At 37.6% G+C, this 17,498-nt stretch overlaps 3 protein-coding genes across 5 annotated transcripts; all 3 read left to right on the top strand.

The window, feature by feature from the left end:
* The first annotated feature begins 2,939 nt into the window (after positions 1 to 2,939).
* On the top strand, positions 2,940 to 4,248 carry LOC136854383 (uncharacterized). Its single transcript, XM_067130685.1, has 2 exons — positions 2,940 to 3,001; positions 3,558 to 4,248. The coding sequence occupies exons 1-2, from the start codon at positions 2,996 to 2,998 to the stop codon at positions 4,119 to 4,121; spliced, it is 570 nt and encodes a 189-aa protein (XP_066986786.1). The 5' UTR covers positions 2,940 to 2,995; the 3' UTR covers positions 4,122 to 4,248.
* Positions 4,249 to 6,913: 2,665 nt separating this feature from the next.
* LOC136854546 (uncharacterized) lies at positions 6,914 to 11,600 on the top strand. Of its 3 annotated transcripts, XM_067130891.1 has the most exons (3): positions 6,914 to 6,953; positions 7,605 to 7,716; positions 11,105 to 11,600. In XM_067130891.1, exons 1-3 carry the CDS (start codon positions 6,948 to 6,950, stop codon positions 11,449 to 11,451), a joined length of 465 nt encoding a protein of 154 aa, XP_066986992.1. In that variant the 5' UTR covers positions 6,914 to 6,947; the 3' UTR covers positions 11,452 to 11,600. The 3 variants fall into 3 exon arrangements, with proteins under 3 accessions (XP_066986992.1, XP_066986994.1, XP_066986993.1); XM_067130893.1 differs by lacking the exon at positions 11,105 to 11,600 and having other exon boundaries at positions 7,605 to 8,189; XM_067130892.1 differs by lacking the exons at positions 6,914 to 6,953; positions 7,605 to 7,716 and adding an exon at positions 10,725 to 10,867 and having other exon boundaries at positions 11,008 to 11,600.
* Positions 11,601 to 14,042: 2,442 nt separating this feature from the next.
* Positions 14,043 to 14,926, top strand: LOC136854382 (uncharacterized). The gene is made up of 2 exons (XM_067130684.1): positions 14,043 to 14,150; positions 14,285 to 14,926. The coding sequence occupies exons 1-2, from the start codon at positions 14,145 to 14,147 to the stop codon at positions 14,726 to 14,728; spliced, it is 450 nt and encodes a 149-aa protein (XP_066986785.1). The 5' UTR covers positions 14,043 to 14,144; the 3' UTR covers positions 14,729 to 14,926.
* Positions 14,927 to 17,498: the final 2,572 nt, after the last annotated feature.

Genomic DNA, 17,498 nt, shown 5'->3' with positions numbered 1-17,498 from the left:
TCTAAAAACGATATTTATCTTTATGCGATTTTTAGAGATTACTGTACATAATAATGTGCATGAGTGTTCTGCTCTCTCATGGATTTTATAGTGTACATTTACACATACAAAGGAATATAATTTTTTCTTATTCAATAATACAATTACTTTTTCAAAGAATATATTAGCTATAAAATATTAAATGTGAGAGAAAACCTGTAGAATGTTTGAGTAATTTCATTCATTCACAGATACATACTCGCTACCATGGTCACATGTAAACATAAACAATAATATCTCATTCTCTTTTTGAAACTATCTTACTACTTTCAGGTGTCAAGGAACAGAAAGGAAGTGTAGTAAAAATATATGAATCTGCAGCAATTGAGAATTGTATAAATTTATTCAGCACCTAAATAATATAAGATTTTTTTTAAATGATGGTGATTCTTAACTTAAATATAGAAATATAGTTACAAACTTCTGACCTAATAAAATCATTCAAAGAATCATTCACGTCAGGCATATTCGGATGTACATTACATCAAATAAAGAAAAATGGGCAAGTTCACGTTATTTTATCGTCTTCATGATGTATTTTCACTAAGTTAAAATGGTTTTGATATGCCATAATTAATATTTTACTAACACAATAGATATTTTAATTTAGTTTTATTACGAATCCTTTTAAGCAGTTGCTTTGAATTCTTATACTTTCACTCATTAACTCTTTACTCTTATCTCAATACCAATTAGGCTAACATAAAGTCTCAAATGTCTTTAGTAAAGTTTAAAAGAAATGACCCCATTTCTAAATCATACAGCTTTTTCCTTGCTTGCGAAAACTTCAACTAGATCAAGGTTAAAGGGCCTAAACCCTGGTAAGAAAAAAAAATGCTGGAAATTTTCCCTTAGGGAAATTTTCGAGGTACTAACTGCGTGGACTGAGGATGTGAGACTTCAGGCTGTGTTCTACTTTTGCCAAGTTTACCAAACAAGATAAAAATGTTTGATTTGTGATGTCTGATTCATTAGTGTTGTTTCTCATAAATGAATAAAATTACAAGGGATGTGCTTGTAAACTCAAGTCCTTAAGTTAGTGCAGAAACATTTCTATATATAGCGTAGATATGATTTTCCTGGATTAAACATATAATTAGACTGGACAGATTTTGATCTTAATAGCAGTAATCAAAGATTCGAATAACCGGGCTACTGGATATACCAGTAAAAACGAGAAGAACTAATAGGTTGGCTTTTAGCAAATGAAGAGTCGTGAAATTAGATATACATATTATTAAGACAAATCAACCAATAACAACATGAAAAAATCATTCAATTTTCCACGTAAATCTTCACGTTTGTAAAGAATTTGATGTTCCTTTTCCGTCTCCGGTAGAGCCATTTAACATCACGTATGTTACTTACAACTTTTTATTTTTCTTTTATACTTTATTATATTTTGTAATATTAGTGTTTTTCTCTGAGTTGCAGGTGTATGGAAAGGTTAAGAGTGCGGCTGATTATTTTTTTTTGTGCCTGAAAAGAGTACTCATTTTATCGGGAAAGTGCAAGGCTCTGCTTCGATGTAAAATCCAGTTTTGTTTGCAGGACACTGCAAAAACGCAAATCACAAACCCATGCATACATACACACACACACACACACATATATATATGTGTGTGTGTGTATTAGTGTATACATACATACATACATGCATACACATATATATACATACTTATATTCAGATGTGTGAGTTTGTGTCTAGGGACTCACGGAAATCTCATAAAGACTAATATATATATATAAAAATATATATATAAAGACTAATATATATATATAAAAATATATATATATATATATATATATATATATATATATATATATATATATATATATATATATATATAATGTGTGTGTGTGTTCAGGTGTGTGAGTTCTATAAACTGTTACAATATCAAGAGTAACCATAGCAAATGTTTGTCACTTGAATCTTTCTTTTTCACTTCGTTGCCATGTCAAAGGAAAAAAGTCTTAAATTTTTTTGTCATTCCTTGTTATTATTGGTATTATTTCCCTATAAAGCTTGAGAATAAGAGTGTCTTTCTTTTATCACTGATATGCTTCGATTTGCTTCAGTCTTTTCTGATTCAGTTTGGCGATGCGAGAGCTGAAAGATTAATTCCACCTGTTATCGCCAATGCCGATGCCCGACCAAAAGTTGGGCATAATTGCTGGTGGCCAGGAAGTAATTTCATGAAAACGCACCACTTTCTCTGTCCTTGGCAGACTGGATATAACGTAGCGACCTTTGACCTTATTTTTTTTTCCGAGAGTGGCTACTTTCTGGGTATTTATTCTTACTTTTTTTTTTTTTTACATCTTACGAAGATTCAATCTCTCTGACGATGACCAAGCAAAAAGTGCCTTGTACGCAAGAATGTTTGTATTCTTTCAGAAGACTCTGATGATTTGCAAAACCTCGCAGTTAAAAGAAAGTACGTTTTATTAAAGATTATTGTACATTTTAAGGGTAAAGTCTCTGTAAACGAAAATACTTTATGAATAAAAGCGTGGTTTTCCTCACTGTACGTAAACATCCTTCCCTGATCGCACTGACGACTAGTGAAGCATAACAAACCGTACGACACTCTTACCTCTTCAAGCATTTCCATGCATAATTATTTTCACAGGTATATCATTGCTTTATATTCTTTGTTATAGCTGGCCGATCTATGCTGTTCTCAAGATGCCAGATCTTGTAATAATACGAAAGCACGACCAGGTACTTCTGGGAAGTCACCTCTCCGGAAGTAAGTCGAGTCGAGTTGACACAAGGTCATTCAGTCGGGCTTCCTTTGATAACGCATGGGACGTAAATACCATGGTGGGAGGGGGAAGCGGGGAGGGGGTGGGGGTTAGGATATCCCAGATGGAAACACGGAATGGTATATAAAGTAGCCGCGTTCATAGGAAGGCAGCATTCAATCCAAAGTTGAGCAGCCATCAAGACATAATGAAGGTTTGTGCATCTTATACGTTTAGCATTGTGAAAAAAAGTGTGAGCGGAAGTGACGATTGTCTTTAGATACAGATATCTGTTCGGGCCTGTGTTTTAAAGTCTAACATGTCACAGCCCAAATTCAAGCCAGTGTAAATGTGCTCGACTATGTATGAATGATAGCAGAGGATAATAGCATAAGATTTATGAAACGACTGAAAACTGCACATGTTGCACAGATGCTGTAAGATCATATCCTTTTCATGAGTGTAAATTGCATTTGTTGCTCGAATGCCATAAAATCAGCTGGTTTTGACAAATGGACGTCCAAAGAAACAGACCGAGTATCTGTTTTTACCTTGGTAATAGAGCCATAAAATGCAGCATTTTCCCTTTCGTTCGTGTCTTTATTACTCTGACCTCTTGAAACTGCGTGCGTGTCCAGTTTACGTCTCTATGAGGAATGTTTTAACAATGTGTATGAATATTTTAATGATATTCATAGACTGAATGTATAAATATTTTCAATGTTTGTAGATGACACTTACAGAAATGCTTCGTTTTATTCTTCCTTCAGGGATTACAAGTTCTGTTCGTCAGCTGTTTGGCAGCTTCCGCCTTAGCGCAAGACGACGCAGCCAAGCAAGGAAACGAAGGCAGCACCAGATTCCTTGGAGGCGGTGGCTTCGGAGGAGTCGATCCAGGATTTGGAGGCGGATTCAACCCAGGTTTTGGAGGCGGATTCAACCCCGCATTTGGAGGTGGCTTTAACCCAGGCTTCGGAGGGGTCAACCCAGGATTTGGAGGTGGCTTTGGAGGTGGAATCAACCCAGGCTTTGGAGGAGGATTCGGAGGAGTCTCCAACACGTGCAGACGTTGGTGCCGAACTCCCGAGGGACAGGCATACTGCTGCGAGAGCAACAACGAGCCTGACACCATTCCCTTCGTGAAGCCAGGTGTATGCCCTCCCGTCAGGCCTCAGTGCCCACCCGTCAGGAGCTTTGCCCCTCCACAGACATGCTCCAACGACAGCAAGTGCGGAGGCGTCGACAAGTGCTGCTTCGACAGGTGTCTTGAGGAGCACGTGTGCAAACCCCCTGTTGGGTCTGGTGGATTTGGTGGCATCGGTTTTGGCCGCTGATTGATTCCCTTTGTATTTCTTCTCTCTTCTTTTCAATCAACTGTCGAATTAACTTATTATCGAGTTTAGTCGAATACTGATGATGTACAAGCATAATATTTGTATGAATCGATTTTCGTAATAAATATACGTCATAAAATAGAATTTCTTTTTTTACGTCACCAGAATTCGGTGGATACATTAATTTTACCTCTGTATGCGAATTTTATTTCTGCCAGCTTAATAACTTTTTAGATCGGCATAATTCTAAAGGATCTTTGTTCTCTTAAGGTATAGAAGACATAGAACTTTTATTTATTCTTAAGGTATATATATTGAGAAGCTAAAAAGTCGGATTGCTCTTTTATTACTGCCCTGTGTTCATAAAGGTATGAAATGATAACATGGTAGGATTTTACTCAGGGAAATATGACGGATGACAGAAGGACTAATAGGGGAAGAACAGTGCAAGTTTAGACAATGAAGAGGGCATGCAGATTATATCTTTGTTATAGGGGAAGTCTGCGTGGCATCTATGGACGCAGAAAACGCTTATGATGGAATCTACAGCGTGGCAATGAGGAAGATACGAGAATGTAAGGTATGGAAGAAAAGCTGCTGAGTGATTGAAAGTTTCAATGACAAGAGTTAGACAGGCGAGTGACTGGTTTAATGCAAAAATGTGTCTGAGACAAGGTAGACAATGTCTACATGGTTTTTTGGGTAACTTATTGGATGGACTGATGCGATAAGTCGGAAGGAGGAGATTAGGTTTAGGTGTTTGACTATGGGGTATGAAAATGACTCATGAATGGAGTAGGGATTGTTGATGTTTGCAGATGATGCAATGCTGCTTGGGGACAATGAAGAATTTAAAAGAGTGTGCTTCGTATAAGTATTTAGAAGTAAATGTAGAACAATTGATGGTAGGGCTAGAGAGAATTGTAACTCACAGAAACAAGGTAGGCAGCAAAGTAGACTTGGACGGTCTATGATAGCCAAAGGAATGTTGAGCCAGTCATTTTTGGGAGTGATGCGTGGATATTGAATTCAAATAAGAGGACAAAGGTTGAAACGGTTGATATTATCTATTTGCATAGTATAGGTGATATAAGGACTGAAACGGCGAAAAATGTGGATGATATGTGTAGTAATGGCTGCTCAAGTGGAGAGAATGGGAGACTACAGGTAGGTGAAAAGGGACTGTGGGTCACAAATGTTAGGAGGAAGGATGAGTGAAGACTCTAAAAGAGTTGGGATAGTATGAAAGAGGTGATGGAAAGGATAAGTCTTTATTCCAAGAAAAGTGGGAATACGCGCAAGGCTGAGGAACGGGACATTGTGTCTGCGTGGCGATGAATTGCTGTTAATGGGCTTTCCTTTCAGGTTTGTCAAGCAACTGATACCATATTTTCCGTACTGGAGGTTTATCCGAGATTTAGCAGTGAAAGCATGAATGTGACACGAACTGTTGCTTATTTCACTTTTCAAGGGAAATGGTTTAATGCTGAAGAAGAAGAAGAAGAAGAAGAAGAAGAAGAAGAAGAAGAAGAAAAAAAAGAAGAAGAAGAAGAAGAAGAAGAAGAAGAAGAAGAAGAAGAAGAAGAAGAAGAAAAAGAATAAGAAGAAGTATGTAATTTATGCAAGGAGATATTTTCCTTTGCTTTTGAATTTACTTCCAAAGCAAAAAAAAAAAAAAAAAAAACACACACACACACAAACAGTAATATAACGTATGTATTAATGTACACTTACAATCTCGTGAGAAACCTTTGTGACCTCTAACGCCGGTAGGATTTTCTTTCGTTTTTTTATTTCTGTATTATTACCACTCATAAAACAAGTAAAAATTTTTCCTTCGGAGGCCACGTTTTGCTATTATCGTAATTTCAATGTCTTTTAGACTCTTCTAAAGTCATTTATAACTTATTGTTGAATAATACTGACTGACTTTGAATGGCTTATCCATTCCTTGTCGGTAGTCATTCTAAATAAGTTTTGAGATGAGAAATTTAAATGTCAAGTTTATATACATTTATCTGCTGTTAACGGTCAGCCAGTATTTAGCAACATTTGATTATCTGGTGAAGTGTTATAATCTACAGGAAGTAATTTCGCAAACAGGAACATCTTTCGCTTTCGTTAGCAGACTGGATGTAACCGGATCTGGGCGGTTTATATTTTATGTTTTTTTATGCTAACAAGATTCTCAGAGACAGTGAACTCCAAACCAGAAATCCATAAACTTCTGAAAAAAATAAAATAAATAAAAAAAGCTAAAATCTACCGTCCCCAACTCAATGCAAAAAATGCCTAATTGAAAGATAATTATATTTATAAAAGAACTTCCCAGATAGATGCTTGGGAGTGATGTAAAATCCCTCGTGTGAGTTTTTCCTGTTCCTGGATGCGCCAGCGAGTGCAATGTACGAGCAGATACGTTTTCCAAATCTATATATCATATTCACTCCTGATATTGATGCTTAATGAGATACAGCAAATTGTATGAGCCTCTCATTCCCTAATATATTCATTTGTAACAATTGCTATGATCTTGATAGACTCAAATTTCTTATCTTCTTCTTTAAAAGTTAGTGATAAAGAACATTCTGCAAAATACATTTAGGAATAAACACGGAACGAAGACATCTCTCAGGAAATGAGTCGAGTCACTTTGACGGAAGGTCGTCCAGGCGGGCTTCCACCGACAACTCACGGGACGTAAATACCACCGGGGAGGGGTATCTTGCTTGGGCAACCCAGCTGGGAACACGAAGTGGTATATAAAGCAGATGCATTCGTGAGCAGACAGCATTCAGTCCAAAGCTGAGCTTTTATCAAGACACCATGAAGGTTTGTGCCTCTTATACTTTCAGACATTGTTTCATCTCCTGATTTGAGGGAATTGTATTTGCTAGAGAAAATTTCGTTTCATTCGTGAAAAGTGATAAGAGTGACATGAGTTCATATCAGCTTTTGGAAAAAAACTCGTGAAGGAACATATTGTGGGAAAGTAACAGGGGAACTGACGATTGCCTGTTTGCTTTGGAAACGTACAACTTGAATTAGAAAAAAAAAGTAGATATTTTTTACGTGGATATAACTGTCAAAGATTTTCTTATTGCAGTTTGTTTTTTTAGTTATAACGTGCTTCATTCAAAGTTTAAGATATAAAGTGTAAATGTGTGTTATAATTTGTGAACGTGGGCCTTGAGATAGAATTAGTCTCTGATTTTACTTTAGTAATTAAGCCATAAAACCAGGATTTTTAACCCATTTCTTCATTAATGTTACCTGGAGAAAATTTGAGCATTCTCCATTATAAAATTTTATTGATATAGATGTCTCCTTAGCGATAGATTCATGTAACGTGTATATTTTATATAAAATGAATACATGAATATCTGGTATGCAAGTCAATGACTGATCAATTTTAATTTCGAGCGCCATATAGGGTAGACTCAACACTTACAAAAATGTGATTTTGTTTTATTTTTCTCTTAGGGATCACGAGTTCTGTTCGTCTGCTGCCTGACAGCTTCTGCCTTTGCGCAAGATCAAGGAAATGCAGGCAACACTCGATTCTTTGGAGGTGGAATCGACCCAGCTTTTGGAGGTGGAATTAACCCAGGCTTTGGAGGAGGATTCGGAGGAGTCTCCAACACCTGCAGACGTTGGTGCCGAACTCCCGAGGGACAGGCATACTGCTGCGAGACCAACGATGAGCCTGACACCATTCCCTTCGTGAAGCCAGGTGTATGCCCTCCCGTGCGGCCTCAGTGCCCACCCGTCAGGAGCTTTGCCCCTCCACAGACTTGCTCCAACGACAGCAAGTGCGGAGGCGTCGACAAATGCTGCTTCGACAGGTGTCTTGAGGAGCACGTGTGCAAGCCCCCAGTTGGGTCTTCCGGCTTCGGTGGAATCGGTTTTGGCCGCTGATTGATTCCTTTTGTATTTCTTCTCTCTTCTTTTCAGTCGATGTCGAATTAACTTATTATCTAACTCAGGCGAATGCTGTGTAAAATGTTTATGGATGTTCAAGTTTAATATTTGTATGAATTTTTTTTCATAATAAATATTTGTCACAAATCTTACCTCTGATTACAAGTTTTATTTCTATAAGTGTAACTGATTCTTATATCGAGCATATATCTAAAGGAGGTTTTGTTCTGAAAGGTGTATAAGATTTTCTAATAAATCATAGGCCTAATTTTACAAACGGATGAAGTAATGACATGGCAGGATTTTACTTTGGAAATTTGACAAGATGACAGGAGCTTCGATAGAAGAAGATCAATCTGGGTTTAGAATATGAGGAGTGGTTGTGAATGATAAGTTTATTATGAAACATTCACATGAGAAGTCTGAAAGTAAATGGAAAATGCTTCGTGTGGCATACAAGAACACGTGATGGAATCGATGGAGAGGCATTAATGGAGGATGTTGAGAATGACTGATTGATTAAAAGTTTTAATTGACAAGAGAAAAGTGTTATCCATGTAGACGGGAGGCTGGCTGGTTTGAGATAAAACTGTGTTTATGACAATGGTGTGAAATGTCTACTTAGCTCTTTTGGTAATTTTATGGAGTTAATGCTGTGATAAGCCAGAGGAAGGATGATAGGATTAAGGTGCATGGTTGTCTGATATGAAAATGGGTCGTGAATGGAGTGTGGAGAGGCTGATGTTTACAGATGTCAATTACTGAGTGGGATGCGTTGATTGGTACGGGTATTTAGAAGTAAGTATCACAAAAACATGACTGTTTGGTGAGAGAAAAGGTTACTCACGGAATAAGTGAAGCAAGAGGGGTAGTAGCTTATGTACTAATGTTTAGAAATAGACATGGAGTGTTTAGGCAACCCAAAGAATTGTTGAGCCTGTTCTCCTTATTTGGAGTAAAGTGTGGATAGTGAATTCAAAGGAAGGGAAGCGATGTAAAGTTGCTGATATGAACTTTTTTTTTATGGTATATGTGTTATAAGAAGAATTGAGTGAGAATAGTGAGTAATGAAAGTTGAAGTGGTAAGACAGTTATACCAGGAGAAAGATGGATCGGGTTCTTCTAAAGTGGTATGGTCATGTGTGAAGAATTGACGACTACAGGCTAGTGAAAGGAGAGCAAAGAGGGGAAATGAGGGTGAAAAGGGTTTTAAAGGAGTAACAGGAGGAACGACTCGCACTTCGATTATGAAACAATCGTTAGGAGAGGGTTGAAAGTAAGATGGAAGAAAGAGAATATAAACGGAGGTACATTAAAGGAATGAAAGGGGTTGCAGCTAGGGGCTAAAGGGACGCTGCAAAGAACCTTAAGTAAAGCCTACCGGGCACTGCGTGAGGTACACTAACGAAACTAACTCCCCACGGACTCTAATATTGAGGAAAAGCGAGAAACTTTACAGAGAAATGGCAAAGTGTGCGTAGGTGGGGCCGATACGATGTTGATGAGCCTTTCTATAAGGTTTATAAAGCTGTTGATACCATGAACATTCTCTGCACAAGAGTTTCATTCCCGATTCAGGAGTGAAAGTGGGAATCTGACACGGTCTGTTGTGTTATTTTGTTCTCAGAGAAAATGGCTTGACAGTGAAGAAGAAGAATAAGAAGAAGGAGAATAAAATGTATAAAATTCATATGATGACGTTCTTTTCTTTAAATTTAAAATAACTTCCAAAACAAACACACACACATACACACACACACAAACAGTGATATCATGCATGCAGTAACATACACTCTTATTCTCTCGTGCGTGATCTTCACAGTTTTTAACTCCTCTGGCATTTTATTTTTTACTCCTGTAATTTTCCAACTCAGAAAACATGTTAGAAATTTCTCTACGGTGGTGTTTTCGTTATTATTATCGTAATTTTACGATCTTTTAGGGGATTCTGTAGTGTTTTACTGATCTAATTGTTGAATATTATTAACTTGCTTTGAATGGCCCTCCATTCCTTGTCGTTAGTCATTCAAAATTTCTTTTGAGATGAGAAAATAAAATTATCAAGTCTATATACATCTATCTAACGCTAATGTCCGTCCAATATTTTACATAAAGTTACTTTAGTGATATGATATAATCCACAGGAAGTAATTTGATAAACAGAAACATCTCCACCTCTTTCGCTGGCAAACTGGGCATAACTGGATCTGTGCGGTTGAGATTTTTTTTTCTTTTTTCTGCTACCCTAAACAAGATTCTCACTGACTTTGAATTCCAAACCATAAAACGGAAACTTTCCTCCAAACCCAAGTGCTCCCACTCTACACTCGCCAACCAAAACAGGTTAATTCAAACAAATAAAATAAAATTAAAAAGTTTACGCCGGATTACTGAATATGCTTCTGTGGGACTTTTTCCTGTTCCTGAATCTGTCAGAAAGGGCAACGTTCGAACAGATAAGTGGTTTTTCCTAATGTTTATATTACATTCTTCCCAGACATAAAAAATCTCATTACCTTGCATATGTCGTGTGTAACAATTGCTATGGTCTTAAAGAAACAATTACTACCTCATCTTATTTGCTAGAAATAAGTGATACACGCTGTTCTGTAAATACTCTTCGATTAAACGCCTGATTGAGTCGTGTTAGCAGAAGGTCATCCATCCGGGCTTCCTCCGATGACTCAAGGGACGTGAATACCACGAAGGAGGGGTATCTTGTTTGGGCATCCCAGCCCGGAACACGAAGTGGTATATAAAGAAGCCGCATTCGTGGGAAGGCAGCATTCAGTCCAAAGCTGAGCTTTTATCAAGACGCCATGAAGGTTTGTGCCTCTTGTAATTGTAGTCATTGTTTCGTCTTTGGGTTTGAGGAATATACTGTAGTTTGCTTACGAAGGTCTGTCTCAGCCATCAGAAGTGATAAGAAAGACAATTACAATAACAAGTTTTCTTCTTCTTTCAGGGATTACAAGTTCTGTTCGTCTGCTGTTTGGCAGCGTCTGCCTTTGCCCAAGATCAGGCTAACGAAGGAAACGCAGGAAATACGCGATTCTTTGGAGGTGGAATCGACCCAGCTTTTGGAGGTGGAATCAACCCAGGCTTTGGAGGAGGATTCGGAGGAGTGTCCAACACGTGCAGACGTTGGTGCCGAACTCCCGAGGGACAGGCATACTGCTGCGAGACCAACGATGAGCCTGACACCATTCCCTTCGTGAAGCCAGGTGTATGCCCTCCCGTCAGGCCTCAGTGCCCACCCGTCAGGAGCTTTGCCCCTCCACAGACTTGCTCCAACGACAGCAAGTGCGGAGGCGTCGACAAATGCTGCTTCGACAGGTGTCTTGAGGAGCACGTGTGCAAGCCCCCAGTTGGATCTTCCGGCTTCGGTGGAATCGGTTTTGGCCGCTGATTGATTCCTTTTGTATTTCTTCTCTCTTCTCTTCGGTCGATGTCGAATTAACTTATTATCGAACTCAGACGAATGCTGTGTAAAATGTTTATGGTTGCTCAGGTTTAATATTTGTATGAATTGTTTTTAATAATAAATATTTGTCAAAAGTTTTGCTTCTTTATACACATTTTATTTCTATAATGGTAATTACTTCTTAAATCGAGCATATATCTAAAGGAGGTTTGTTCTGAAAGGCGTATGAGATTTTCTAATAAATCTTAGGCCTAGTTTTACAAACGGATGAAATAATCACATGGCAGGATTTTAATTGGGAAAATATGACAAATGACAGACGTTTTGATAGAGGAAGAACAGTGTGGGTTTAGACAATGAACGGGGTGTGCGGATTGTAATTTTGTTACGAAACAATTGCATGAGAAGTTTGACAGCAAATGGAAAATGCTTCGTGTGGCATACAAGAACAGGTAAGGGAATCGACAAAAAGGCATTGTGGAAGGGGTCGAGAATGTGTGGAATGTATAGGAGAGAAGTTGTTGACTGATTAAAAGTTTTAATGACGTGAGAAATGTATGTCATGATATGCAGATGGGAGAGTGACTGGTTTGATGTAAAAATGGGTTAAAGTTAATTTTATGAAACATCTCCACAGATTTTTGGTGATTTTATGGATGTAATGATGTGATAAGTCAGAGGAAGGACGATAGGCTTTTGATGCATTTTTGTGGGATGTGAACATTGGTCGTGAATGCAGTATGGAAAGATTGACGTTTGCAAACGACCAATTAATGGGGATAGTCAAGCGAGTAGAAGAGTTTGATTGGTAAAGGAACTTGGGAGTAAATGTCACAGAAAGATGATGGCAGGGTGAGAGAAAAAGTTACTCACAGAATAGGTGAAGCAAAGGAGAGTAGTCGTGCATATGCCGATGATTGGAAATTGATTTTGTGTGGTTACGCAGCCCAAAGGATTGTTGGGCCAAGTCTCTTGTTTTGAAGTGAAGTGAGGGTAGTGAATTCAAATGAAAGGAAAGACTGTGAAGCTGCCGGAACGATCTCTTTGAAATGAAGGAGTGAGAAATGTGTATGAAGTAGAAGTGGTAAAGCAGCTATAGTAGGAGAAAGGTGGATTGGAGTGTTCAGAGATGGTATGGTCATGTGTGAAGAATTGACGACTACATTTTGGTGAAAAAGAGAGCTAAGTTCGGTATTGTCAGAAGATATAGAAAGAGCTCCATAAATTTCGAGGAAGATTTAAAAAGTATGGGCTGTAATATCGAGGAAACGGGTGACATTACATAGAGAAATGGCACGTTTTGTGTAGGTGGGGCCGATACGATGTTGATGAGCCTTAATTTAAAGTTTATAAAACGGTTAATACCATGAATATTTTCTGCACAAGCATTTCATTCCCGATTTAGGAGTGAATGTGTGAATATGACACGGGCTGTTGTGTTATTTTATTTCTCAGGGAAAATGGCTCGACAATGAAGAAGAAGAATAAGAAGAAGAAGAAGAAGAAGAAGAAGAAAATATATATAATAATATATGAGGATGCACTTTTTCTTTACATTTGAATTAACATCCAAAACAAAATCACACACACATACACACACAAACAGGATATAATGCATGCGGTAATGTACCCTCTCACTCTCCAGCGAGTAACCTTCACAACTTTTAGCGCCACTGGTATTTGATTTTTTATTCCTGTAATTTTCCCTCTCAGAAAACGTTTTAGAAATTCTCTTCGGCACTACATACGATATTATTATCATAATTTCACAGGTTTTTAGGCAGTGCAATGGTGCTTTGCCACTCTTATTACTGGATATTTTTTAATGTCTCTATGGCCCATCCATCCATTGTTGTTCATCATTCATAATTACTTTTGAGATGAGAAAATAAAATGATCAAGTCTATATGCATCTATCTAAGCTAATGTCCGTCCAATATTTTATAATAAAGTTATTTTAGTGACACGATATAATCTACAGGAAGTAATTTGATAAACAGAAGCATCTCCACCTCCTTCGCTGGCAAACTGGACATAACTGGATCTGTGCGGTTGGGATTCCTTTTTTATTTTGTTACCCCGAACAAGATTCTCACTGACATTGAACCACAAACCACAAAACGCAAATTTTCATCCAAACGCGAGTACCCCACCTCCTTACTCGCCAACAAAAACAGGTTAATTCAAAGAAATAAAAAAAACCAACAATTAAAATACTGAATAAGTTCCTGTGCGACTTTTTCCTGTTCCTGGACGCGCCAGAAAGGGCAGTGTTCGAACACAGAAGTGGTTTTTCATAATGTTTATATGATATTCTAACCCGGCATAACAGATCTTTAGTGAAATTCAACAGATCTCACCAACATCTCATTTCTTTACACATTTCAAGTGTAACAGTTGCTATGATCTTAATAAAAACAATACTTCCTAATTAGCTAGAAATGAACGATATACGCTATTCTGCAAAACACCTTTCGATTAAACGCCTGATTGAGACGTGTCATGTTAGCAGAAGGTCGTCCATCCGGGCTTCCTTTGATAACTCACGGGAGGTAAATACCACGAAGGAGGGGTATCTTGTTTGGGCATCCCAGCTCGGAACACGAAGTGGTATATAAAGAAGCCTCGTTTGTGAGAAGGCAGCATTCAGTCCAAAGCTGAGCTTTTATCAAGACGCCATGAAGGTTTGTGCCTCTTGTAATTGTAGTCATTATTTCATCTTTAGATTTGAGGAATATAGTTTGCTTACGAAGGTCTGTCTCAGTCATCAAAATGATAAGAACAACACTTACAATAACATGTTTTCTTCTTCTTTCAGGGATTACAAGTTCTGTTCGTCTGCTGTTTGACAGCTTCTGCCTTTGCGCAAGATCAGGCCAACGAAGGAAACGCAGGAAATACGCGATTCTTTGGAGGTGGAATCGACCCAGCTTTTGGAGGTGGAATCAACCCAGGCTTCGGAGGAGGATTCGGAGGAGTCTCCAACACGTGCCGACGTTGGTGCCGAACTCCCGAGGGACAGGCATACTGCTGCGAGACCAACGATGAGCCTGACACCATTCCCTTCGTGAAGCCAGGTGTATGCCCTCCCGTCAGGCCTCAGTGCCCACCCGTCAGGAGCTTTGCCCCTCCACAGCCATGCTCCAACGACAGCAAGTGCGGAGGCGTCGACAAGTGCTGCTTCGACAGGTGTCTTGAGGAGCACGTGTGCAAACCCCCTGTTGGGTCTTCCGGCTTCGGTGGGATCGGTTTTCGTCGTTAATTGATTCCTTTTGTATTTCTTCTCTCTTCTCTTTAATCACTATCGAATTAACTTATTATCGAGTTAAGTAAACGCAATTTATTATGCTGATCGATGTCCGAGCTTAATGTTTGTGTAAATTTAACTACCTAATAAATATTTGTATCAAAATAAAGCAATTCTTTCTCAGTATATCCCTATTTGAATCTTGCTTTTGCAAGTGAGTTTTATTTTAAGAAATACAATTGTTTCTTGTGTCGATATGAATCTGAATGGTCTATGTGTAGTGTAAAAGAAGAAAAAGGATATTTTGTTTATCCAGTGTTGTAAATTAAAAGTGGGAATGCTGGTTATAATGAACCCATTTGTATGTAGGAAGAATTATAGATACTGAGGCGCGAAAGAGCTTTGAGTAGATGACAATAGAATGATATGTACAGATTATGAAGCAATTATCGAGAAAAATGAAGAAAAAACCACGACCTTTCAAGAATTTTAAAATTGAACATTTTATCAAGCAATGAAAATATATATTGCATTGATATATTGCAATATATCTTTGAAGAATAGTTTTATGGTATCCATTATAAGTGAATCACTAGCGGTTCCGGGGGCGGGGGCAGATATGAGCACGTGCCCTGCCCCACCCCCATGAAATATAATGACAAAATGATAATATTGAAGATTTAAGTAGTAACATAAATGAGAAATGTAAAATGTGAATATATATATATATATATATATATATATATATATATATATATATATATATATATATATATATATATATATATATATATATATATATGTATGTATGTATGTATGTATGTATAATATGAAAACTGGTTCCCCATGAAATTTTTCTGGATCCGCTAGTGAAGTGAAGTGAAAAAATACTTAAAAAAGGAGCCTTAGAATTTCAGTGATTAACGAGGAATAAACACAACGCATCATATTTTACCGAGTTTAAATTATTCAGTGGCGAGAATTTCTAGATGCCGAAGAGGAGCATTTGTGATGAGGAAACTGAAAAAAATCCAAAATCATGGAAGACGAATTTTGGTATGGATGAATGAGAGCTTCCAAAAGAAACATCAGAATTAAGGGCTACCAGAAACGATTTTCTGTTCCTAGGAAAAAAGTCCATGTCAGTTTGACCATCGCTACTTTTTTCCATAAAAAGCTTCAGACGAGGAGATGATAATTTGATGAATGGTTTAAAAATGAACTTGACCCTTGTCCAATAAAAGGTCACCCTGCCATTCACAGTTCTTTCTCCCTGGCCTGTAGGTGTTCGCGTATTCAAAGGGCATATGTATATTTCCTGTGTCTACAACAAAGAAACGTATGAATGACCCGCAAAGAAAATAGTGTATCAAACTATCTTCACATACGTCAAAGTGAACCTTGAATGTCTCTGGTAAAACTGGTTTTACTGATTTAAATTCCCCCCCCGAGGATGTATCAGGGCAAGGACCTCATGGAATGCACTCGAGTGCTGTCTACGTATGGCTATGTTCTGCCTTAGCTTGTTTTAGAAAATTGTTAAAAACTCCTATGTTTTTATAGTCTGTCTATAAAAGCATAGTGTATTATTATTGTAAACCTTTAACCTTTTTCTCCTTCAATGGAATTAAACCTCCTCTCTCTCTCTCTCTCTCTCTCTCTCTCTCTCTCTCTCTCTCTCTCTCTCTCACACACACACACACACACATTATATATATATATATATATATATATATATATATATATATATATATATATATATATATATATATATATATATATATATATACATGTGTGTGTGAGTGTGTGTATAACCTAAAGCATACTAACATGCAATTAGTACAATCCATCTCTTTGTAATAGTAATTGCATACACGAAAATACACACATACTCGTAAAAGGACATACACACACACACACACACACACACTGTCATTTGATGGCTGTTGCATATTCAATGATATTTGAGCCACTGGGATTGACTCTGTATTATTGGAGTTTATTTAGGTTGTCAGAATAACATTAACTATACTGTTTGTAAAAATGCATTATTTCACTTCTATTGTTGACGTCATCGGTCATTATTATTATTATTATTATTATTATTATTATTATTATTATTATTATTATTATTATTATTATTATTCAATCATGTCTTTACTATGAATGTCCTCTTATTTCATATTCCTGATCAGCTTTTCATAACACGGTTTTTAAGAAGGATTCCCATGCAGGATATGGCAGGATTCTTGGTGAAGTGACATTTGATCTCCAGGAAGAAATTCGATCGAGAAGATTCAACGACTTTCTCTGTTAACTGGCCGGGTCTGGGTCAGACATGATGACCTTGGACTGTTTATGACTTCTATTTTTCTTGTTGAAGACTGCTCTTTATGGCTTTTTTCTTAATATAACTTCTCAGTAGGTTATACTGCTTAATAATGGCTTTCACAACCCAGATGGTTGTACTGCTAGGAAGGTAAGTAAGCCTCATAAGAGTGTATGACGAGTTGCCAGCTTGTCTCTGTAACCCTACAATGTAAATATTGCGAATTATTGCAATTTTCATAATCTCGTATCTTCTTTCTTACTTCTCTATCCCCGTATCTGATTCATACTGACATAACCTGCATAGGAGACTCATGAACTTCTCAAGAACTAGGTATTCAGGCATTGCATTCGTGGAACCTTGGCATGAATCACAGAAAAGGCTACCGAGGATTTGGGTGTCCCGTGGAAGCAGACTTGACATGAATAACTAAGGAAAGGTAGGCTCCATAACTCT

Source organism: Macrobrachium rosenbergii, chromosome 29 (assembly GCF_040412425.1).
Source record: "Macrobrachium rosenbergii isolate ZJJX-2024 chromosome 29, ASM4041242v1, whole genome shotgun sequence".
NCBI lineage: Eukaryota > Metazoa > Arthropoda > Malacostraca > Decapoda > Palaemonidae > Macrobrachium > Macrobrachium rosenbergii.
Note: the sequence above shows the minus strand (reverse complement) of the source record. Positions and strands in the feature narration are given on the sequence as shown.